The 21,970-nt window shown below is 57.7% G+C and overlaps 6 protein-coding genes across 6 annotated transcripts; 3 read left to right on the plus strand and 3 right to left on the minus strand.

The window, feature by feature from the left end:
- The first annotated feature begins 83 nt into the window (after positions 1–83).
- BJ171DRAFT_276981 (uncharacterized protein) lies at positions 84–7,164 on the plus strand. Its single transcript, XM_053106856.1, has 19 exons — positions 84–215; positions 330–383; positions 512–604; positions 739–795; positions 1,024–2,996; positions 3,087–3,272; positions 3,416–3,787; positions 3,888–3,976; positions 4,066–4,174; positions 4,287–4,498; positions 4,602–4,721; positions 4,891–5,066; positions 5,233–5,341; positions 5,511–5,589; positions 5,696–5,850; positions 5,949–6,023; positions 6,192–6,254; positions 6,348–6,622; positions 6,802–7,164. The coding sequence occupies exons 1-19, from the start codon at positions 193–195 to the stop codon at positions 6,929–6,931; spliced, it is 4,350 nt and encodes a 1,449-aa protein (XP_052969601.1). The 5' UTR covers positions 84–192; the 3' UTR covers positions 6,932–7,164.
- BJ171DRAFT_492955 (uncharacterized protein) lies at positions 7,019–10,138 on the minus strand. The gene is made up of 2 exons (XM_053109866.1): positions 9,925–10,138; positions 7,019–9,657 (listed from the first exon to the last, which is right to left on the minus strand). Exon 2 carries the CDS (start codon positions 9,650–9,652, stop codon positions 7,397–7,399), a length of 2,256 nt encoding a protein of 751 aa, XP_052969602.1. The 5' UTR covers positions 9,653–9,657; positions 9,925–10,138; the 3' UTR covers positions 7,019–7,396.
- A 775-nt stretch (positions 10,139–10,913) lies between these two features.
- BJ171DRAFT_277024 (uncharacterized protein) lies at positions 10,914–12,901 on the minus strand. The gene is made up of 4 exons (XM_053106857.1): positions 12,351–12,901; positions 11,401–12,064; positions 11,185–11,282; positions 10,914–11,042 (listed from the first exon to the last, which is right to left on the minus strand). The coding sequence occupies exons 1-4, from the start codon at positions 12,816–12,818 to the stop codon at positions 10,965–10,967; spliced, it is 1,308 nt and encodes a 435-aa protein (XP_052969603.1). The 5' UTR covers positions 12,819–12,901; the 3' UTR covers positions 10,914–10,964.
- Positions 12,902–14,117: 1,216 nt separating this feature from the next.
- BJ171DRAFT_277054 (uncharacterized protein) lies at positions 14,118–19,567 on the plus strand. Its single transcript, XM_053106858.1, has 19 exons — positions 14,118–14,202; positions 14,294–14,335; positions 14,447–14,451; positions 14,588–14,719; positions 14,980–15,057; positions 15,186–15,741; positions 15,893–16,054; positions 16,221–16,437; positions 16,542–16,637; positions 16,759–16,915; positions 17,023–17,115; positions 17,264–17,328; positions 17,494–17,689; positions 17,792–17,882; positions 18,037–18,187; positions 18,339–18,518; positions 18,683–18,856; positions 18,958–19,044; positions 19,209–19,567. The coding sequence occupies exons 1-19, from the start codon at positions 14,192–14,194 to the stop codon at positions 19,356–19,358; spliced, it is 2,643 nt and encodes an 880-aa protein (XP_052969604.1). The 5' UTR covers positions 14,118–14,191; the 3' UTR covers positions 19,359–19,567.
- A 51-nt stretch (positions 19,568–19,618) lies between these two features.
- On the minus strand, positions 19,619–21,358 carry BJ171DRAFT_277063 (uncharacterized protein). The gene is made up of 2 exons (XM_053106859.1): positions 20,600–21,358; positions 19,619–20,226 (listed from the first exon to the last, which is right to left on the minus strand). The coding sequence occupies exons 1-2, from the start codon at positions 21,148–21,150 to the stop codon at positions 19,776–19,778; spliced, it is 1,002 nt and encodes a 333-aa protein (XP_052969605.1). The 5' UTR covers positions 21,151–21,358; the 3' UTR covers positions 19,619–19,775.
- BJ171DRAFT_578642 (mitochondrial inner membrane protease subunit 2) lies at positions 21,204–21,755 on the plus strand (the record flags this gene model as incomplete). The annotated part of the gene is made up of 1 exon (XM_053113904.1): positions 21,204–21,755. The coding sequence occupies one exon, from the start codon at positions 21,204–21,206 to the stop codon at positions 21,753–21,755; it is 552 nt and encodes a 183-aa protein (XP_052969606.1).
- Between the last annotated feature and the right edge of the window lie 215 nt (positions 21,756–21,970).

Genomic DNA, 21,970 nt, shown 5'->3' on the forward strand with positions numbered 1-21,970 from the left:
ACGTCCGTCCTGGCTATGAGAGCCACGTGTCCGACCAATATTGCCGTTTTGGGTCCCCGGCTCTCCGCCCTGCCAGCGACGATCCTGTTCTCCATCCCAGCCCGCCATCGACACCGGCCCGCATCACATCCACCAACCGAAGCGGCCCCAAGGCGTATTGCCGCGCCCACTGCACTCGCCCATCAATCTACAATGTTCCCAAATCCTTCGCCGAGGTCTGGATCGTCGTCGGGGCCCACGTCAAACCACCGCCGCTCCCGATCCGCTCGGCCCGTTGCAGGACCGGGAAGACTCATCGCTTTTGCATCCAACCCAATTCCTCGCCACAGGAAACCAAGTCGCCGCGTCAGCTTCGCGCCGACAGTCCACATCAAGCCGTTCAGGTCTGTCTTTGGATCCACTCTCCCTCCCCCCAACTTGAACACGTTCCACATCCGATTGCTGCTGCTGTTGCCTGGATCATGTTTGCTTTGGCCATTCGGACCGTGCTCATCCTACCCTGGTCTTGCAGACGGGAAACCCCAATCAAGAACCCCGCGAGCTTCAACGACTTTGATGGATCAAGCCTTGAGATCCCGAATCTGTCCTCGATCCCTCCGAGCTCGTATGTCTCGTTCATTGTCGTGCTGTCACTTTGCCAAAGCAGGCGGCTGCGTGGTCAGCAAAGGCGGCTGCATGACCAGCAGAGTTATGGCGGGCAAGCCGGCTCACGGTTCGTTTTGCCTGCGATAACTGCAGAGAAACATACATGAACGATCTCAGCTATTCGCTACATCGCGATGACTACACCGAAGAGTACGTTGCACCTGCCGGATGAGATGCAGTCTCGAGCCAGCCGGAGAGTCCGTCGCATCGGTCTCTTCGACCCGCAGCAGCGCTTGTCCTGCACTGCGCTGCATCAGAGGATCAGCCGCACAGGCAACGAGCGATACCGAGATACGAGTGCCAAAGCTGTCCGTTGCTAACCCCGCTATCATCCCACGGGGCTCTCCTCCTCCTGCCCATTCATCCCGAATGCAACAGCGAGTCGAGCTTCGACATGAACACAAAGGGCTCGCCCGTCAGCTCCCCCTCCGACCGCCACACCCCACAGGCACAAAGATCTGATCTTGGAGCTTCTGACGAGAGTCTGGACGACGAGGAAGATCGGGAGCTGAGACAGTCGTCATATGCCGAGAATCAGCCCGACGGCTCTGCAATCCTCCCTCTGGGAATCGCAACTGAGCCACCGGTCCAAGCAGAGAGCTCATATGACGTCTCGATGGAAATTGAGGACGAATCCAGCTTCAGTCGTGCCCCGGTCCGTACCCTCGCTCGCGACTCGCCGCTGCCGAAGCGCCAGGCACTGCAGCAGATTGCCTCGCCCCGCATCTCCAACAAGCACAGACTCGAAAACGAGGACAATTCGTTCCCATCCCCTGCCCTCAAAAAGCCACGGACGGCTTCGAAGGGCACCCCGCACCGCTTGACCGCGTCCATTGTCTCGCGGCACTCGACACCGGAGAGCACCAAAAGCGATAGCGATGACACGGTGCAGATATTCACATCAAGGATCAGCTCGACCCCCAAAAGCCAAGCCCGTCCAGAGCCTCCCCGCTCAAACAGTGGTGTCACGGCACAATCGTCTCCGTCCGTCAAGCGCCTCCAAGACCTTGTACCCATTCAATTTGATGCCCAAAGCCCCTTGGTTCTGCCTGTCAAGATCTCCAAGGGTGCATTTGACTGGCGTAAGGACACGCCTCTCAAAATCGGCGCCAACTCCCCCATGGGCACGCCGAATCCCAAGGGGGGCTCGTCTCGCATGCTTTCCAGCCCCAGTCCGTTTGTGTCTCGGAAGCCTCGAGCCTCGCTGTCGCTTCTTGGCGGCGCCGACTCGCCCGTGCCTCGCAAGAAGCTTGGTCCGAGGGACAGCATTGCACCGCTCTTCGGACTTCAAGCTGCCAATGGAGCCAAGGGCTCCCACCAATCTCGCCAGAGCATCGACCCCATGTTCAGGATCCAAGGCCGTGAGTCTCTGGAGCCCAGCGTCGTTCAGAACAGCCGCAAGCTGAGAGCGCGCGACAGCATCGCGCCACTGTTCGCCTCGGCACATCAGTTTGAAGGTGAAGATAGTGATGAGGATCCGGACGATGACGTCGATGAGGTCGACGCCCTTCGAGCAGGGTCGTCACAGTCGCTGTCCGCCGATAATCGCCATACACAGGCCCGAGAGTTGCAGGCTGTAGCGGAATCATCGCCAACTGTCCCCGCCCAGCGCAAATCCGCCCTTCGCAAACGCGACAGCATCTGGCCGCTCTTCAATGCCGAAGCGCAGAGTCCGGCCTCCCGAGGTCTCCAATCCAGGGCCAGCGAAGCTGATGGCCGCAAAAATAGCCGCGTCAGCTTGGCGCCCATGTTCAAGCACGCCTCTGCCCATGGCTCTGACCCACTGTCACTCGAGAGCTCGGACGAAGAGGCCGCAGCCACTGCATCTTTGTCTTCGACTCGCAAGCCAGCCTCGGGACGCCCCAGCTTGCCAGCGATCTTCTTCGAAAGCAAGGTGTCTGATGAGGCCTTTGCAGATGATAGCTTCGATGACGATCGTGATCTCGCCGACCATGAGCAGCAGAGCAACACCTGGGACAACGGAGATAGCATCGGCATTCTGTTCCCTAAACAAGCGGCCCAGCCTCGTCTGAGCCTTGCTGCAGCCGCGACAGCATCGCCTGTGGCTCCAGCGCCGACTCTCTCCAAGGGCCGAGCAAATGGCGATGACGAGGCGTATGAGTTTGATGAAGATCCCTCGATGGATTTGGTGGACGAGGACGAGGCTGCCTCTCGAAGCGGCTCACCTCGACCCCTCCAATCTGCACAGGCGGCTCAGTCCCGCTCCAAACTCTCAAACGAGCTCACTGTTGGCGATGCCGCTGACAACGACTCCGTTGCAGAGCCAACCGAGACAGATGAGCAAGATATCGCGCAAGTCCAAGATACGCACACGACAGCGGGAGACCAAGGTACCACCATATTTACCAAAGCACACATGCTTCCTCAGAGCGCCTGTCGTCTATACGCTGACATGGTTTGGCTGTCTCTTCTCTCGTCAGTAGCCCGGACTCGTGACACGGCGTTCGAGACTCTTTTCTCCCTCGATTCGGCTGCAAAGACACCCAACAAAACACCATCAAAGGCTCCCATGACCCACCCAACAGCCTTGCTCTCCAGCCGAAAGTTCCGCAAGAGCCTTGGCATCCCAAGCCCCACGCAGTCGCCCGCCATTGCACAAAAGATTGGTCAGTACCAGCTACCCTGGCTTCACCAGTTCGTGGTATCACGACTGCAGTCTTCCCGCAAATGCAAGCACACGATCAATGCACTTGGCTGCATCTGCGCCAACTGACAGCGCCCTTGTTCTTGACTGGCTTGGCCCTCACAGCCCTTCTGCAACAGCAAGCCCAAGCATCGGCGTCCAAGCTGGCCTCTTGGACCCAAATCTCGTCGTTCACGCCGACGGGTCTGAAAGAGTTCAATCCCCAGTCACACTCGGACGAGCCCGCTTCGTCGCCCACTCCAAAGAAACCCTCTCTGGCTGCTTCCTCACCCGTGGTTCAAAGCGATCTTCCCGAAGCCAAGTCCCATTCCAGCTCGTCTGTCGCCACACCCAAATCAACGCTGATACAGCAGCGGTTGGTCAGCACCGAAAAAGATAATCCTTTCGTCGATACATCATTTGCGTCGCCCATATCCAGCAGCACCGGTCCAAATGCCCTGATCGACTTTTGCGAAAGACTCCAAAGCGCAAATGATGGTACGGATGCCACCGAGAGTCGCAACAGCTCAGCGACCAGATGTGTCGCAGCAGAATTTTCCTCGCTGTTTTCGAGTACTGACCCTGAGCAATCATCCAGACGACTACGACTTGATGAACGAGCAGATCCCAGAGTCGGCCGACCTCGACGACGACCCCCATTTTGCGTCGGGCATGGATGACGAGGGTGTAAGTCCTAGTCCAGCGGCGTGTTTGCTTTCTGCCCGGACATCCGCTCCCACGGCCTCGACTAACTCGATTCGATGTTTGTGGATCAGAACATTGGCTTTGACCAGCTCCTGAAAGCCGCACAGGTTACGTTTTCGGACGAGACTGGGGCGAACTTGAGGTTCCAACGTGGGTCGTCACGATACCAGATCGCTCGGAGTGAGTACCAAATGCTTTACACGATGTACTCAAGCACAGCCCATGCATCAGTACGTTGTGCAGCCGCCGATGTGGAAGCCCTTGCTAACCTACACCACAACACCTATCTCAGCCAAGCAACCAACATCGCACGATTACGCGCGTGGCTACTGCGTCACGCTGCCACTTATGGAGGCATTTTCGCGCAAGTGCAATGAGGTGGTCGATGAGATCCAAATGCGGGGCCAGGATATTGAAGAGCTGAAACAAATCATTGAAGAGACACGACCCATCGTCGTTGATGAGTACAGTCTTGGAGATCCAAGCGAGCAAGAAACGATCGCGGTGAGAAAACGCTTGTTGTTGCTGTTGTTGTTGCCCTATTCTCGTGCTCACGACTTTTGACTGACTCTGGTTCCCTTCGCCATCGGCTGCCTCGACAACATAGTCGGGTCTGAGATCACTCAGGGCCTGGTGCAGCTTGGAGGCCGAGCGAGATTGGATTCGTTCGCAATGCCAGCTCTTTTCGGATCTTCTCTCGGCTGACCATCTCGAGGCCCTGGAGATGGTATGTCTGGGCGTTGTCAACGGCAGTACGAATCGTGGTTGTATCATGGCTGTATCGTGGCAGTGTCTCCGCAAGTCACCGATCTGTTGAATGGTCCAACGGACTGATCTGTTTGCTATTTGGGCTTGGTGCGACGGTGTTTCCATCTGCATGGTGTCTCCTGCTGCAGGACAACCAAACTCTTGGCGATGTTTCCATCAGGGCCTCGAGCAACCTGCTTGACTTGCAGGAGTCTGTGGATGAGCTCCGGCGCAAGGTTGAAACCGAGAAACAACGAAAGAAGCTGACGCAGGAGACCAACTTGGCTCAACAGCTTCAGCTGGAGGAGCGAGTAGCCAACAACAGGTGCCGTATGTGTGCCCGCGCCGGGAGAGAGAGGCACGAGTCTCCGTCCGTGATGCCAAGCAACCGCATCCAACCGCATCCAACCGCATCCAACCGCATCCAATGGCACTCGGTCACAGCGGCTAATGCAAAGCCGCGGCCCGTATTGTGCTTCTCCATCCTGCAGAGCCGAAATCGAGCGGCTCAAGGCCGAGCAGGCTGAGCTCCTTGCCGCAATTGAACATGGTCGTCAGCAGAGACAGTTCCTGCAGGAAGCCAAGGAGGACAACGAAAAGGCACGTTCGCTGTCTTTGATGATCTTCTGAGCATCCAAGCACGCAACACCTGAATCTCAGCTTCGGTCGCGATGAATCAGCCAGTAGCCGGCACCCCAAATGGCGATTTCTATTTACTGCTTCGGGTGTCCCACTTATGCCCCCATTCTCTTTGCTCCTCGGACTCCAGAGCATCACCGAGGCTTCGGCTGCCATCGAGGTCATGCAGTCTGCCACACTGGCCGATGACGAGTACATCGCCGCCAGAGGTACATGCCGCCGCCTTCGCTACTCCATACATGCACTGACCCGCTTTGATGTAGCTGCGGATTCCTGGCACTAATGCACATCGGCCTATGCCTTCTTGGTGAACAGAGGACTTTAGATTCTACCTCCAAAGCCATATGTGGGCCCCGATTCAGATCGATGGATGCGTAAAGCTGCTCTACGACGGCGGTGTCGCCGTTCGGATCGACACAAACGCGGACAGCATCAAGCCACGCCTTGAGCTCTGCTTTGATCACGAACAGGCAAGCTCCGTTGGATGTGTACATTGTCGTGGCCACTTTTGTTTTGGAGTATGTGCGTAGCTAACATTCCTGCCCCACGCTGTGCCCGTGGATATTAGGTTGTCCAGCAGGAGTATTTCAAGATCCCGCAGGGGAACATCGTCGAGGTCTTCAGTAAAATTGGCACCAAGCGGGTATGTATCGCCAGTAGCCCGGAACCTAGCAGCGAGCCAACATCCCAATCTGCGCTCTCGCATAGATGTAGCCGCTCATACGGCTACAGTGGCATCAACTCCCTCATTCGCAGCCGATGTGAGCTTGCTGTGCCTTACACAAACCCACCTCCAACCCGTTGTTTTCAGATCAGCCGCCTCTTCGCCGACTACAAGTTCCCCGAGTGGCTGACCAAGGGGCAGATACCGAAGGTGCGCTCGAGCTTGATTTGCTGTGCACTCGTTATCTGCTTTTCTTTGCCGGTAGACTGCATAGCGCATATGACTGATCCTGGATCAACACAGGTGCTCAATGAGATCGCGTACAACTGCACCAAGCTGCAGACACTCCAGCGCGATGTCCAGCAGTGCGGCCAGTACTGCCAGATCGAGTTCTTGGACGAGTTTGCCCGGAATGCGTCGTCGAGGCTCAGGTGCAAAATCAGCGTTGGCGCCACGTTCATCAACCTCCACTCCAAGACAAAGTTCAGCATTCAGGTCGGATGCGACGATGGCAACGGAACCATTTTGTATCCGCACTTGCCTCAAGAGCTCGTCATGGTCACACCGGATCGTGCCAGGTGAGCCTCAGCCGGTCCTCAGCAGCCTGGCATGCCCGCCTGCCCGCTTGCCCAAGCAGTGCTCGGCCATGACCACGCTCTCTCGGCCTGCAACCGATCATCGCAAAAGTTTGTCTTGACTGGGCACAGTACTCACCATCGCTCGTCCATCTTTGCGACACCGGTCCGATCGCTGCCAGCAGTCCGGATCTTTTGGCTGAGATCAGCCAGATCATTGCAACGGAGCCCCGAGGCTTTGGTTGGCTTCCGCGCGTATGCTCGCGGCTTGAGATGATGTGTCGACCCAACCTCATGATCGACTGCAGCTGATACATATAATACAGCTGGAGCACGGATTGGATTCTGGTCTGGACAGCGCCAGAGAAGATCCTGCTCTCAAAGTACTCTGAAACCCCAGGCCTCGCCCCTCCCCATGGTGTGGATGAGTATGAGCGGTGTATTCAAGATCCATAACAAAAACGATCATTGACCTCAAGCAGATGGAGATGGGCCTCTTTTCTTGGAAGAGCCGTGGGACAACGAGACGGATACAGAGACGGGCCAAAAAGCAAGCAGCTGCGCAGCAAAGGACGCGAGGGAGGAGAGAATGAAAAATAGGGCTTGGGAGAAACATATCCGCGATGGCCAGACAGTTGGCAGAGGAAAACAGAAATCAACAAAGAGACGGAAGGCATTCTGGCAATCAATCCGGTAAATCGAAAGAGCGAGCCGTTTGGGTGTTCAGCGCGACAAGCAGCCCAGATACTCGATCGTCTGGAGCACCGCCACAATGGCTCATGCAAAGATCTGGTCGGCAGGCAGGGTGCGTCGTCTGCGTGACTTGGACGACAGCACGAATCCAATGATGCGGATCGACGCTGGGTCCGAGAGATTGAAGGTTGGGAAATACGACAGGTTGCTTGTCTCGGTGGTGCTGCATGAAAGCGCCGAGCGCGAACAGCCCCTCAGGCTTCGGGCCGCTCCCTTCTCCAGCTGAATGTGTCCGATGCTAACGGCCAGTGCAAACTGCACTACGTACGAGAAGATTGTTTGAAGCTTTTCGACGATCTGCGGGATGCCGGCGACGTTCTTGGCTTGGTCGGGAAGGGCAGTTGGCTGATGTGTAGCCAGCGATGAGGCTGCGATGGGGGTGTCGCTTTCAAAGTCGGCGTTCTCAGCGTCGCTGCTGTTACTGACGCTGGAACAGACATTGGGAAGGGACTCGGTGGTCGATATCGTACGGACAGACAAATCAAGGACGGACGGTAGAGGGACCACTGTCTCTCCATCGCAGCCAATGCGCCGGTCAATGTTGCTGTCTTGGGGAGACTGAGGCAGCGACTGGTCACCAGCCTCGAGCTTTGGGAACGACGAAAGCGTCCCGGTGGCCTTGAGACTTTCGTCGTGAGTAAACGGGGGCGAGATGGGGCGCAGGTATGCTTGGACGATATCGCCTGTGCAGGTGGTGCGGATTGTCTCGGCGGCGTCGCTGCCAGATGGAGGCCTGCCGTTGAGCGTCGAAAGGCCGTCGGTCGTGAGAGACTCGGTCTCGAAACTCTCGTCCGCATACTCGGGTGCGCTGGACGGGTTGTCGGGAGTGCTCTCGGGCTGGAAAACCTCGTCCTCCCGCTTCCACTCGGTGTTGTAGCCAACGCCAGAGATTTGGATGGGCGCCTCGAGACGAAGATGGATGACTTTGCGGTTGCACCTCTCGATCTGGGCTGTCACTTGGACGAGATGCCAGACCTCGATCGATCCGCCCCAGCGGCCGGACGGGGCAGTCGTGGGCATCAAGGGGATCTGCAAGTCCGTCACGTATTCGAGACACTCGTTCGGATTGCATATTTCGGCAGTGTCCTCGTCAATCAGGATCTGAGAGTGCAGCACATCGGTGCCGTGGAGCTTCATCAGCGTTGGCCGGTTGGTGTCGAGGTGATGGACGGCCCCTTGGGTGATCTGGCTGTTGAGACTGCTGGCGACGTCGAGAATTGCAAAGGACTTGCGACGGCGAATGCCCGCCTTGACCTTGCAGGCATGCTTCTGCAGGATCTCGAGCTGGAGATGCTTGATCTCGAGCGGGAAACCATCCTGGGAAATCAGTCGGATGTGACCCTTGAAGACTGAGCCTGTGAACGTGACCTGCCTGTCGATATCGAGCATGGCCATGATGCGGCCGTTCCTACGGGCCATGGTTTCGGTGTGCAGAGGCTTTGGCTGCAGGAGAGCCAACAGCTCCTCTCGGTGCGAGTATGCCACCGGCCCAAGAGCCACCCGGGTGCGCAGGTACTCGGCCTTGGCCTTGCGGAGCTGTTGCGATCGGTTGTGCTGCAGCTTGAGGCCGGCAATGAGGCTCCGACGACGGGCGAGCGGAGCAGGGGCACCGTCCTTGTCGGCTGGGTCTTCAGGGGTAGTCCGGAGCGGAACGACCTTGGCAAAAGCCTCCAGGTCATATGTGCACTGCAGCCGATGCGCTGGCGACGAGCCGTTGGTGCAAGTCATATCCAGCGACGGCAAAAGCACATTTGAGTCGAGCGGGCCAATCGCAAACGGATAATCTCGGAACTCGCCTGGGAGGATGTGTTCGGCCTTGTCCAGGCACGAATCGCCCCCGCCTATGAGCGACAAAACAAGCGATGCACTGCTGTTCTGCGTCTGGCTGCCAAAGCTCCCATGGCGGGCGGTGTCTTCAGGATCCGCTGCAGCATGGGCCTGGGCTTGGACCTGCGCTTGTGCCTTGCTGTCGACACTACGGCGGTGGCTGTCCCGGTCAGCCGAGATCAGGTTGACGGTGGTGTTGACGATGGTCTTTTCACTCTTGTAGCCAATCGTGGCCGCAGAGATCTCGAGTCGACCGAGCAGAGTGACCTTGACACTTGTCGGAACGATGCAGGGGGAAAGATGGGCCGTTTCGGGCCAAGGCATTGCCGAAAGAGAGCGCTGGGGCTCGTTGCTGATTCGCAGAATGCCTCGGACGTAGGTCTCGATGACGCCCAGGTGTCCGTCCAGGAACCCTGGCGAAGATGGGACGGGCAGGATCTTGATTGTGGCCATGGGAGCTGGCATTGAGGAGCAGAACAGAACGTCAGCCATGTGGTCCAGCGAGCCTGTCGACGACAGTTCACATATGGTCTGCTCGACATGCAGCACAATGCAAGCCGGTCCTCGCAGCAGAACGGATGGCCGTGAGAGCCGATATTCCGACGCGCGGCCTGCAAGTTCCTGGGTGCGGGATTAGCATCCGCCAACGAGCGGCATGAGCATCGACCTCTGCCGCCCAGCGCCATCAGACCAGGGCCGTTTGGATCTCTGGCACAAACGCTTACTCTGTTGTATGCTCAGGCTAGCGGGGTGCGCAAAGGGTCAGCCTGTAGACGTATGCAGAAGCGGGACGGCAGTCTCCGGAGCGATGTGCTTGCCGGAGGCGGCATGCTCTTTCGCTGGGCTTTATATCCTGGGTCGGACAGAGGGGACGAGGGCAAGCTGTCGAGACAGGCCGCTGAGGGGGGGGGAGCGGTTTCGATGTGCAAAAGTGTCGAGGGAACAGCGAGCTGCATCCCGGCAAAGTGCGGATCGGGCATCCGACATGTCCGAACAGTCCCCACACAGGCATTCCGCCTCATCGTCTCCGCGACCACCGCCCGAGTCGCACCCTTCCTTGATGCCATGGGTGGATGTGCGTTTGCTGGACGGAGGGCGGCCATCTGTGGGCCGTGGGATCCAGGTCAATGCATCATGTCCGGTAAAGACGTCCATGTCAGGCAAAAAAATGAGGCTCTAATGAGAGCGCAGTGTATTTCCAGCTGCAAATTCGCATCCGAACAAGCCCTGTTGTTCGCACATAAAAAAAAAAAAGAGGCAGGGGTGCTTGCTGACATTGGCATTTCGACTTGATTTCTTTGATGACTTGGTTGGCTGCATGAATCCAGGTCCTCCGGACAGAAGTGGGGGGGGGGCGAATACACATAGAATGAGAGACAGTGGTCGTCCGACAACGATGGAGCAGGGCTCCAGAGGGAATAGTTGGGTGTGTGCGAAGGAATGAGTGCAAGCAAACTATACAAGTTCTGTTTTGCCTATAAGAGCTTCCGACGGGGCAGAAAAGGTTCTCAAAATACCAAGGAAGATGAGGGCAGCCTGGCGCAAAGAGAAAATCCCACGTGGATCTCTGAGCCGGCTTGCCTGGGTCGGCGTGCAGGAGCATCGAGATCATGGAAAATACTGTGTCTCTATTTTGGCCTGGGTGGGTCGACAAGACGAATGAGTAGCAAACAAATGACTTCAGTGAAAGAGTGAGAGGGAAAGTGGGAGTGGGAGTGGGAGTGGGAGGAAGGGACGAAAAAAGACAGAGGTATGTGTTGTCAAACTACATGTATCCTCTGCTCTTGGGCTTGAAGGCATACTTTTCGTTGAAAATCCATCGATGGTCCTTGACGGGATGACCCTGGTAAGCGACAGCAGCGTGGTTAAGTAGCCAACCGCAATCAAGCGACACTGTTTTGGTCAAGAAGGGATGGGTGCTCTCAGGCGGGTCGTATCGCATCAACGCTGGTTGGCAACAGTGCATGAGGGGGATGCTTGCATACCTGCTCGCCGGCCAGTCGCAGGTAGGCCGCGGCCTCGTGTTTGTCTTTTCGGACGCCGTCGCCGTTGAGATAGCTCATGCCGAGGGCATAAAGGGACTCTGTTTCCCGCAGAGCGAGACGATGGCATTGGTCACTAGACGTTTGAGGCACCGGGACTGCACGGCGGGCGCTAGTTTTGATCTCCCACATCCCTATGCACCTGACAGGGTCACTTACTTGCATCGCACAGATCGGCACCGCGCCGGAACCATTTGACCATAATCTCCTTTCGACGGTCGTCCTTGCGCATGCCAGCAGGTGCAATGTACTCATCGATTCCCACGCCCTTCTGGAAGATGAGGCCGAGCTGGTAGCAGGCCAGGGGCTCCTGGTGAGCTGCTGCCTTGGTGAGCCAGTTGATGGCCATGGGATAGTTGATGTCGACGCCGTAGCCGTTGAGTAGACATATACCAAACGCATAACATGCAAGAGGATCACATCCTTTGTGGTTCTGGCCATTGGCGGAGCATCCAGTGGCTCGGAAAAACGTCTGGGAAGACATGACGTAATCGCCCGTTTCAAAGTAAATCAGGGCCTGTCGAATCAAGGCCACGACCTCGGTCCGACACGGGGGATAGACGGGTATGAATGGGACCGAGGGCGGTCGATAGTATGCCATGGCGCGGGAGTCTGTCGCGAGCGAGGAACCAGCCAGTCTGGAGGGCGGTGTGAGCCCGGATGTGTATGGCGATGAGGGAATGCTGAAGGACGCGCTGTGGGTAGACATTTGACTGATTCGCCGGCTCGAGCCTGGCAGACCGATGGGGATGGGCGAGACAATGTGCGGATCGAGGCTGGACATGGTGGAGCTCGAAGAGGTGCGAGAGTGCGATGACCGGAACTGGGTGTCCGTTTGGTGGTGGGAACAGCGTTGGTGTTTCGGTTTGAGAGTGCATGGATTGCAGTTGAGCGCGGAGAAGGAAACGGCGGCAGAGCGAGTGTCGTCAGTACAGCTGGTATAGCCGGCGCAGTGGCCCTAGTTGGCATGTGTGCTTGCCGATATGGAAGCGAGCACACCATGCAGCGTCGGTGCAAGTCTTCTGAGAGACAGGCCGTCTTTCAGCGAGGAAGCGTCCTGCACGGCCCAGCTCAGCCCCGCCTGCTTCAGAAACCCTCGCGAGCCTTACGCTGTCATATCCGTTCACCGGTGATGATTCTCTGGAAATTTGAGGAGAGCTCTCGGCACTGCTTCCCATCGGCTCCAGAGTACTGCCCTGGTTCGAGGACGAGCCAAAGCCCAGGCTGGAGAGAAAATTGAACGTGCCCGATGAAACCGACGACGCCGAGATCGGAGCGAGCTCTGGCGACCGGGAAGGCGACTGCACGACCGATGGCGGCGGGCTAGACAGGGTTGAGGAAGCTTGGGAAGCCGAGCTCGACAGTGACGGGAAAAACGACGTTCGTCGCCGGTTCGAGCGCTCGAGCGACGACGCAGGGCTGATGGAAGGCGAGCGGGTGAGGCTGGCCAGGACGGTGAGCCGATGCTGGATCAGTTCGACGAACTCATCGTCGTCGTCCCACAGCGGGGCATTCCGCCGGTAGAAAGATTGTCTGGAGGACGACCTTGAAGGCGAAAACGCGGACGTTCGCTGCATGATAAGGGGAATCGCTAATAGGGTGGTGGTGTTGGGATATGTGCTTTAAGAGAGACCAGTTGAGCAAGTGCCAGAGCAAGTGCCAGAGTCAGAGTCAGAGTCAAAATGTGGATGCAGTCGAGTCGGATAGGACCGAGGCAGGTGCCCAGACACGAGAAGGGGCTCTCTATGGCTGTGGTTGGGAGGAAGGAGCAGGCCAGCAGGCTCGGCGCTGCGGGATGGGCGGAATAGCCCGGGTCTTGAAGCAGAACGGGTGGATGGACAGAGCGGCACGCCGGAGTGGAAGGCAAGCCCAGGGCAGCCAGCCAAAGCGTATGCGGGGACGGTGGCTGAAGAGGCACCCAGTCCAACGAGCGATGCTCTGGCCGCAGGGAGGCACTGAGCCACAAGACGGGACTGAGGCGAAGAGGGATGGAGGACGAGGAGCCAGCGGCCGAAAGGCCCAAGCCGAGGCAGAAGAAAAACCCGGGCAGAAGCGAGGGGGGAGGGAGGCCGCATGTGGTCTGGGACTGCGCCAGCAAACCCACCGCCTCAGGGTGTCTGTGGGCTGATCGGCTGCAACACCGACTGCAACACCGACTGCAACACCGACTGCAACACCGACTGCAATACCGACCGCCGTCGCCGCCCCACGCCGTCGACAGAGCCCGACAGGAAATTTACTAATGTCCGATCAATGCAGAGACGGCGATTGGCATCGGGAGGAGTGTTGCAGGAACGGCGGAATGGTGCAGCACGGCTCATGTCCAGAGTGCGCGACTGAATGGACTGCGGGTGCATTGGAAATAGGCATTCGCTCTCGGGCGAGGCCGTTTCTCTGCCCCAAAGCCCTGCACACCCGCCGTCGCATGGCTGCTGGTTGGCAGCGTCGTGGGCAGAGCCAGCCAGGTCTGCTTGCTATGGTCGCCTGGCCTGGGAAAGCGAAATCAGACCCCCTGGCCATGAAAAAAAAAATTGTGAAGGGCCGAAAGCGGGGGCTCTTGGTCCTTGTTCACAGTGCTGATGGGGAGCAAGAGGCAGCTGGACCAGATAGCTCGTCCTCCAGCACAGCTGCCTCTGCTGGCCATGCCCGGCGCATCCAGCGCTGCACCCAGCGGCAGCCACCATCGCACCCACCCGCAATCGACGCAACAGCTCCACAGCGCGGTATGATATTGAGCCAGCGTCACCACAAACCCGGCGACCGAAACATGGTCTCGCTGGACCCGCCGTGGCGCAGGACATGCTGACCTTCACATGACCGCGAAGGTGTTGCTGAATCGCCTTTCCAATCCCGGAAACCCAGCGCCCCGCCAGCTCATCCAAGTCGTCTGCATCCTGTCGCTGGCCCGGCCCGCACCCAAGCTCACACGGACGCCCTCTCCTCCGCCAGGATGCCCAAGAGGTGGGTCTGGCCGCCGATCGCTGCCCGATCGCTGCCCGATCCCAGTTTTTGCCGGCCCATTAATCTTCCTCGCCCTCCCATGCGCCGACAGCCCCATGAAGCCAATCACCCACTACTTTGTTCGGAAGCCAAAGTAGGTTCTCCGCCGGCTCGCCCGCTTCCCAGCTGCATCTCCGGTCACGCACAATAGGATGTGTATATAGAAGGCATGTGCTAACGCATTGGAATCCCTCGCACACAACAGGCCAGGTACTTGGATCCAGCGACGACAGATGCTGCCTCCTCCGCTCTCCCTCCAGGTCCGGTCCAGCCCATCGATCTCGACCCGATCCATGCTGATTGTCTCTGCGGCCGTCTTTCTTGTATCTACCTTTGATTCATTCAGCCGATGACCAAGGCGCGGATGCTACGACAACCGAAGTCTCCTCTGGTCCTTTGAAAGCCGCCGACGGATCCAAGGCCATGAAGCAGACGACCCTATTCTCCGCTCTCGGCAGCTCAACCGTTCCCGCCTCAGGTGTGTTTCTGTCTGGCGATCTGCACTCGCTCTGCTTGAGCGCTCGTCCAGTGATAATCTCGTTTGGCTTCAAGGCTGCGTCGTGGATCATTGGCGATGCCGTCTTTGGAGGCACTGATCGATGTATTTGCTGCTCATTACCCTTGATGCAATTTCCGCATATCCCCATGGGCACATCCATCCATCCATCGTGCCCACCAATGCTCTGTCGTCCATAACTCCTCCGATCACCAAATCACCCAACAACTCATGGTCGTCAGTCCCGTCGTTACCGTCGGCAACGAGATCCCGCAACCATGTCGACGAAGTCACATCGATTGCGGTCGAGACCCCATCGGGTGAGTTCAAGCCCAGATCTGTCTACATTCGTGGCACTTGGGCGATTTGCCCAGATGACGGAGGGCCGTGCCTCTATGCCTTTCGCAAATCTGCTGACTCGTATCGTGTTGGGTGGACAAAAAATCAGCCGAACGCTCAGAGTCTTCGCCAAGCATACATGAGTTCATCAACTTCCCTTCGCGAAAGAAGCGGGCGGCTCCCAGGCACAAAGAATCGGATATCGTTTCCATATCAAGTAGCTCCGAGCTATCGGATCTCTCGGACCTGTCGGATCTGTCGAGCGTATCTGAGCTGGAAACCTGGCCAGAGGGTACCAAGCACAACAGGCCCAAGCGGCAGCGACGAACTGATTCATCACCAACAACCCGGTCAGCGCGGCTGAGGCGATCAGACGAGCCCAGTCGCCCAAGCCAGGGCGTTGGCAAACCCGTTGACTCAGCTGCGAATGTGCCTGAATTGCAGACACATGATCATCGGCATGGTGATCACACTGATCCCCAGAGCGGCCCCGATACATCGTCCATGGATCCGACCGCACCAACAGAGACAAGGCTCGATGCAGCGCAGATCGACTCGCCATTCAGCCCAACACTTGCGCCCGACTCGGAGGATGAGCTCCTATCCTCAGCCATAAGCAAAACTGGAGGCAGCCGATCGACAGCAAACCGTGCGTCCTCGTCAGCGTAAGTCACCACCGGAACAATTCCGCGTGCATTCTTGAATCGATGCCCGTCTTTGATTCGTGCGCTGTCGAGGATACAGTCGGCCTTCCTCCATGGGATGCGACAAGCGAATGCGCCCTGGGGTCTGGGTATATGGCTGACCTTCTCGTAGCCCCTCAAAACAGCGCTCCTCGCGAAGGGACCCAGACACCAGCTTTGGATCGATCATAAGCTCAGAATCAGACGGCTCTTCCGACAGCGATTTCGAGGACTTTCCCTCTGTTCCAAAGACGCCGGGACCTGAATCCGAGACAGTGGAGGAGTATTCACATCGGTGCGTCATCTTGATCACTGTCGCTCCCACCCAATTCGCAACAAGAGCGTGGTCACCTCGGACTATCGCCGAGTGGGGATCAAAGTGCTTACGGTATCGAGCGTGTCTCATTATTGATGCGACGAATTTGATCGGTTGATACCGAATCGCGTGCCTATCTCCACAGGTCCTCAAAGAGCCGCCGCGCAAAGAGGAACGTCAATTATGTGTTTTCTCCGCGAGAGTTTCTCAAGAGCGGTCGAGGCTATCGACTCCCGGTCAGCACAATGCCTGTCGAGACACCTCGGGTTCGGAAACGAGCAGAATTCCAGCTGGACGCTTTGCTCAGAGACGGCATCAAGCGCCTCAAATCAAAGGAGCTCCATGACACCGTCGCTAAGCTGGTAACACACAACTGTATTGAATGTGTACGGGTGAGGGTATTCTGATGCGCCATCGAAGTTACTGAGTTGCACATCACACTCTGTGGCTGCACTGACACGGATAGATGGAGGATGACCGCTCCGACGAAGATACCAAGCCCGCCTCGGAAGAAGCGAGCTACAACCTGTTCCTGAGCGACGATCAAGCAAATATGTACAAGGTACCGATGGCTGCGATGAAATGCCGCCGTGGTTGTGGATGCCGTGATGCAAAACGGATCTCTTGGTCTGTGGATCCAGTAGTCTGACACCACTCAACGACATTATTCCTTGAATTATCAGGAGTTTGCCCAGAAGAATGCCTCGCTGCAAACTCCGGTAGCACATCAACTCCATGTATTTCATCGCGTTGCCAAGTCAGCCGACGAGAAGCACTACTATCAAAGCCTTGTCAATGAGATTGAGCTGCCGTCGGAAGTCCTGTTGAAGCGCATCAAAGGTATGACCCAACAGCAGAATCTCGGCGGGCCTGGGGCCGCTACGTTGCCACCATGATGCTTCCCGCTATTGCGGTGACCTCAACTCGATATCACATGTTGTTTGCAGTGTCGCAAGAGCACCGAGAGGTTCTTCTCTCAAGCCGGCTGCTCCATATGCATCCGTCAAGACACCTGCTGGTAGAGTGGCTGTATAAAGAAGGTAGGCGCGCATGAGTGAGCCAGCGAAGCAGCCTATCAAACCAGCACAGCGAGACTGGCGATTTTCTTGTGGCTCAAGTCGAAATCGAAGCACTTTGACCTTTCGCTTCCGGGTTGTCGGTCCTGATCTGTGTATTTCTCTTTGCCAGCGTGCTTCTCTGTCGATCGCCATTCGGAAGCGCAAGAGAGTTTGCTCCAGATCGTGCGATCGCATGTGAGTGCCCGTGAATCCACCAATCTGGGTTTCGGTGAACATATTATTGCACCTGCAGATTGCCATTGCTCGCTAGGCTCACAGTGGCGCGGAGTGGCTCGGTGCACTCTCTGTTATCAAAGCTTTGGATGCCGCTGCTCTCTAACTCCTCATGTTTCTTGCCAGGCGGTTTCGAAGATGAAACATGAAATCGGAGTCGAGGACTTCAAAGATGTGGTGCAAAAGCTTGGGTTCCCTGATTTGATTGTCGACGCCATCGAGACGAGCGAGTACGACGATGGAGACTCTGTATGGAACAGCCGCAAGTTTGAACCCGCAGCCCGAGCCGGGACTGGAGACGAGGCTGGCCAGAGCGAGCCAGGTTGGTTGACAAAGCCCGATAGATAGTGCAGCAAATCCCTTTCCGCTGTTCGAGCCGATATGATGAATTGCATCTGACAGGCCGCCACCGGTTGCTCCACAGACGATAAAAAGGCGGACGTCATCAGCGACTTCACAGCAAGAGCAATGTATCGATCGGTGTTTTTGTTTGCCGAGATTCACCGATACTCGGAGTACGTTGCCCCTGGCCTGGCTTGCTTGTTTGGAATCGAAACTCACAGCAGCGACATGCCAAGGACCGAAGCAGGTTCCCATCGCTGTTTTTGTTGGCACACGCCCACCTAGCCGCATTAACCAACGCCAAACTGCGGCCTATCTTCTCTCCAGCACCGCATTCAAACTCGAAGAGATCCTCGAAATCACCCTGATATTGGCAGTAATGTCATTGGACAGCCGGACAAGCAGGCTCTACGGGGTGTGCCGGACAGCTCTGGAGGTCTTTGTCCAAAAGCTGAGCCACGACGACTGGATCGGCTGGGTAAGCGGCATTTCAGGGTGTTGTTCGGTGACCAGCACATTCCACGGCGCTATTGCAACTTGCCACTCACCATACCGCCACTCACAATGCTGCTACTCACTGTGCTGCCACTCACGGACCCTTTGCCCACCACCGAATCGAATGACGCTAGGCACAATCATTTGGAAATGCAGTCGCAAGGCTGCTTGGCTCCAACTGCTTCCACCAGTTGGCGATGTTGGAGAGACTCTTTAGTGGATCCAGCCACAAACGGGTCAAGTTTATGGGCCAGCGACTGGCTGCCTGGTTTGTCTGCACTCGTAGCGAGCTTGGACCTCAAGAAGCCGCGCAGGTATGGGGGAGCTATGATGTCGTCTTAGCTGTGCAGCTTGGTGATATAGCCTTGGCGATGTGGACTTGATGACGCAGACGCCAATGGAAAGGCACCTCCCGAGTCAGCTTTTCAACTGGATTATCTGTCGCCCCCCCCCTCTCACTCCCACACTCTCCGCAAAGCCCCAGTCACAGTTTGAGCTGTGGGAATCGCTGAGTCTGCAGCGGATCCTTGAGGCGCTCCAGAACGACTCGCTCTACCGGTGGAATCCGGGCGCCGACTTTGACCAGATCCGCGCCATGGTGCGGGTGCTGCAGGTGGCTGTCGGCGGGATTGCCTGCGTCAAGGCAGAGAAGGTGAGTTCATGGATTTGGAACGTGCACAGTCCCTGAGTGGCCTTCTCGGCCAGCATTATTGCATGGTGCTAAACATCCTGCGACTCTTCATCTGCCACCAGGAAACCTCTCGGCAAATATCGGTGTTTCTGCGAGCCTTCCACGACAAGATCATCGACGCCAGGGCAGAGTTCCTGGACAGAACCAAGGTAAGCCTCCTCGCGACGAGTCTTTGTCAAGTGCGAGGAGTCTTGTCGAGCCAGCTCGATACCACCCTGCCTGCACCCTGCACCCCGCAACCGATCCGACATTCGATTTGGCATCGGACTGAAGAAGCGCTGACTTGGATGCATTCGATGCTGCGCTATCGCAGGCCAAACACGTCCTGCTTTCGCTGTCGCTCTGGATGCAGTATGCCTGCGGCGTCGAGAAAATCGAAGGCTATCGCCAAACCGTGCTGGATCCTGGGTCATGGACGAAGGCCGACACCGAAATGACCGTGGCCGTGGAAATTGAAAGCTAGACCGCGATCCAGACCGTGCAGGGCCTGAAAAATGGAAGCCAATGTGCCCGGATGATGTGCAAATGCACAAGCCCGTCTCGCAATGGCAAACCGAGACAGCCATCGTTCATCCGGCTGGGCCACGGATGCGCCACCAAGCACTCGCCGAGCAGTGTCCAGTTTTCGTTTCGTGAGCGCTGTAGTATTATCGCTGTTCGCACATGATGATCCATGCTGTGGTGTAGACACAAGTTGAGCACGGCGGCATGGCGACGTACCAAAAAAGAAGAAGAAGCGTAGAGTATGGTTGAGCGCAATCCAAAGCTGGATACTGCGAGCAGTCAGAGAGTGTGGGAGAAATGGTGCTGGGCGGATCGGTGAAGGGGAGCAGAGATAAAAGCAGCAACGGCGTTGACAGCAAGCGACCGAAGAAAGCGATCAGAAGCCACGGGCATCCTCCTCGGACAGCAGGAAAACGCCGTGGTGGGCGAGCTTGGAGGTGCAGGTACAGACTCGGCGAGCGAAAAAGTCCTCCTCGGCGAGCGAGACAAACTCGGTCTGGCCGACAAAGCGCACTTCGCCGGGGAGCACGGGCGTGTGCCTCGCAGACAGTGGAGCAATCGAGGCCACCGATTCCCGGGGCGATGAGGATGGCGAGGGAGTCTGGACCTTGGTCGAGAGATCGTCGTCGTCGTAATCGCTATCGGACCTGGAGGCCGGCGAGGGCGTGCGGCGGGCTGGCGGGATGTGGTTCGACTCGGAGTACGATGTGAACAGGTTGGCGATGGTCTGGGAGATCATGTTGGGCGAGCGCAGACGGGAGTGGACGATGGAGAAGCCGGTGCTTGCAGGCATGTTGAGCAGAGACTTGGCCGGAGGGGAGCTATTTCTGGGCGGCAAGAAAAAATGCAGCGAGGGCGAGGGGCGGCGAGAAGATAGGGCGAGATAACGGCGAGGAGCCAACTGTGAGTGCGGCCTCGACGAACAAAGGTGCAGCCGGCGAGATGAGATGCTCGAAGGCCGGCACGATGGACAACAGGGAATAGCACCGAGGGCGAGCCGGGAGGAAGACGGAACCGCCAAGGGCCAAAGGCAAACGGACCATGCCGGCCAGAGCGCAGGTTTCCCAATCGTCACAAAGCCAACGACCGAGCAGCAGCAGCGATGACGATAACAATTATAGCAATAATAGCAACGAAACAGCTACACCAGCACCAGCGCACAGAGCGAGCCAGCGGGGATACGCTGCGGCGCACTCCTACCTGGACGAGATGGGCAGAGACGATCGGGAGCAGGAACAGAGCAGAGCAGGAGCAGAGCAGGAGCAGAACAGGAGCAGCATTTGGCTCTGGGCAGGCCTGGGTCCAACGGCTGCGATCCCCGAAGGCGTCATTTCATGTCTGCGCACGTCCATTGGTCCGGCGCTTCTGGCTTTGCTCGATACTGCCTTCTGGATGCCTTTGGCCGTCCGTCCTGCTGCCAGGGTGCTCGATAGTGCCATCGCTCCGACAGGGCTGGGATTCTGCGATGCATACGGCAACCAGAGCCAGGCGGATGTGGGCGGTGGAATGCAATGCGGGAGCACCGAGCGAGCGACCCAGACAGAGTCGCCACTGTCTGGCGTCTGTCTGGCGGGCGCTTGATCTGGCATCGCACCACAGACGACCAGCCCGACAGCAAATCCAGACCCAGTCGCTCGCATCTCCAACGAACCAACGCTCGAAACGGTCAGCGCAGTTCGTTCTGGCGATAGCGATCGGCAAGTCATCCCTGAACGTCCAACGACCCCCCAGCAGCACCTCAGAAGCCGCATTCTCTGCCTTCAGATCGCCTTCGCTCTCACCTAGCCTTCGTCTGCCTTCCGCCATGGCTGCAGCACCTGCGGCATCTACCGGCTCATTTGCTCGCCGGCTCGGCTTCTTTGCCGTCACGTTCGTCCCTCCGGCCATTCTCTTCAACGACTATGTCGCCTCGGTCGCGACCGTCAAGGGCCGCTCGATGCAGCCGACATTCAACCCCGACTCGAATGGCGTCTTCCAGGACATTGTTCTGCTCGACCGGTGGTCCATCACCAACCACCGATACCGCCGTGGCGACGTTGTGTTCTTCACCGCTCCACACAACCCCGACATGATCTTGATCAAGCGCATCATCGCACTCGAGGGCGACACTGTGCGGCCGCGGCCCAAGTATGTGTCCGCCAACTTGCCGCCGATGCCCATCAACCCTGTCAAGATTCCCAAGGGCCACTGCTGGCTCGAGGGCGACGAGTCGTTCCACGGCATCGACAGCAACAACTTTGGCCCGGTGCCGCTGGGACTGGTGACCTCGCGGGTGTCGTTTGTGCTGTGGCCGCTCGATAGGTTTGGTCTGGTGCGATCGCGCATGCCGTCTGGGCGGCTGCTGGAGGAGCGATAGGCTGCACCTGCAAACGCCGCACGAGGCTCGGATTCGGTCTGCCGGATGCAATACAATGCCGCAGCGTCCCCAGATCAACCCCGTCTGCCAACCGGGTCCCTGTGTCTGTTTCGGTCTCGGTCTTGGTGCCCGTCTGGTGCATCGCGGGCTGATACGCGCTGTGGCCCAAGATCCGTGGCCAGCCACCGATCGGCTGCACGTGACGTGTGTGGCTG

This window comes from Polychytrium aggregatum (assembly GCF_025602895.1).
Source record: "Polychytrium aggregatum strain JEL109 chromosome Unknown BJ171scaffold_7, whole genome shotgun sequence".
Lineage (NCBI taxonomy): Eukaryota > Fungi > Chytridiomycota > Chytridiomycetes > Polychytriales > Polychytrium > Polychytrium aggregatum.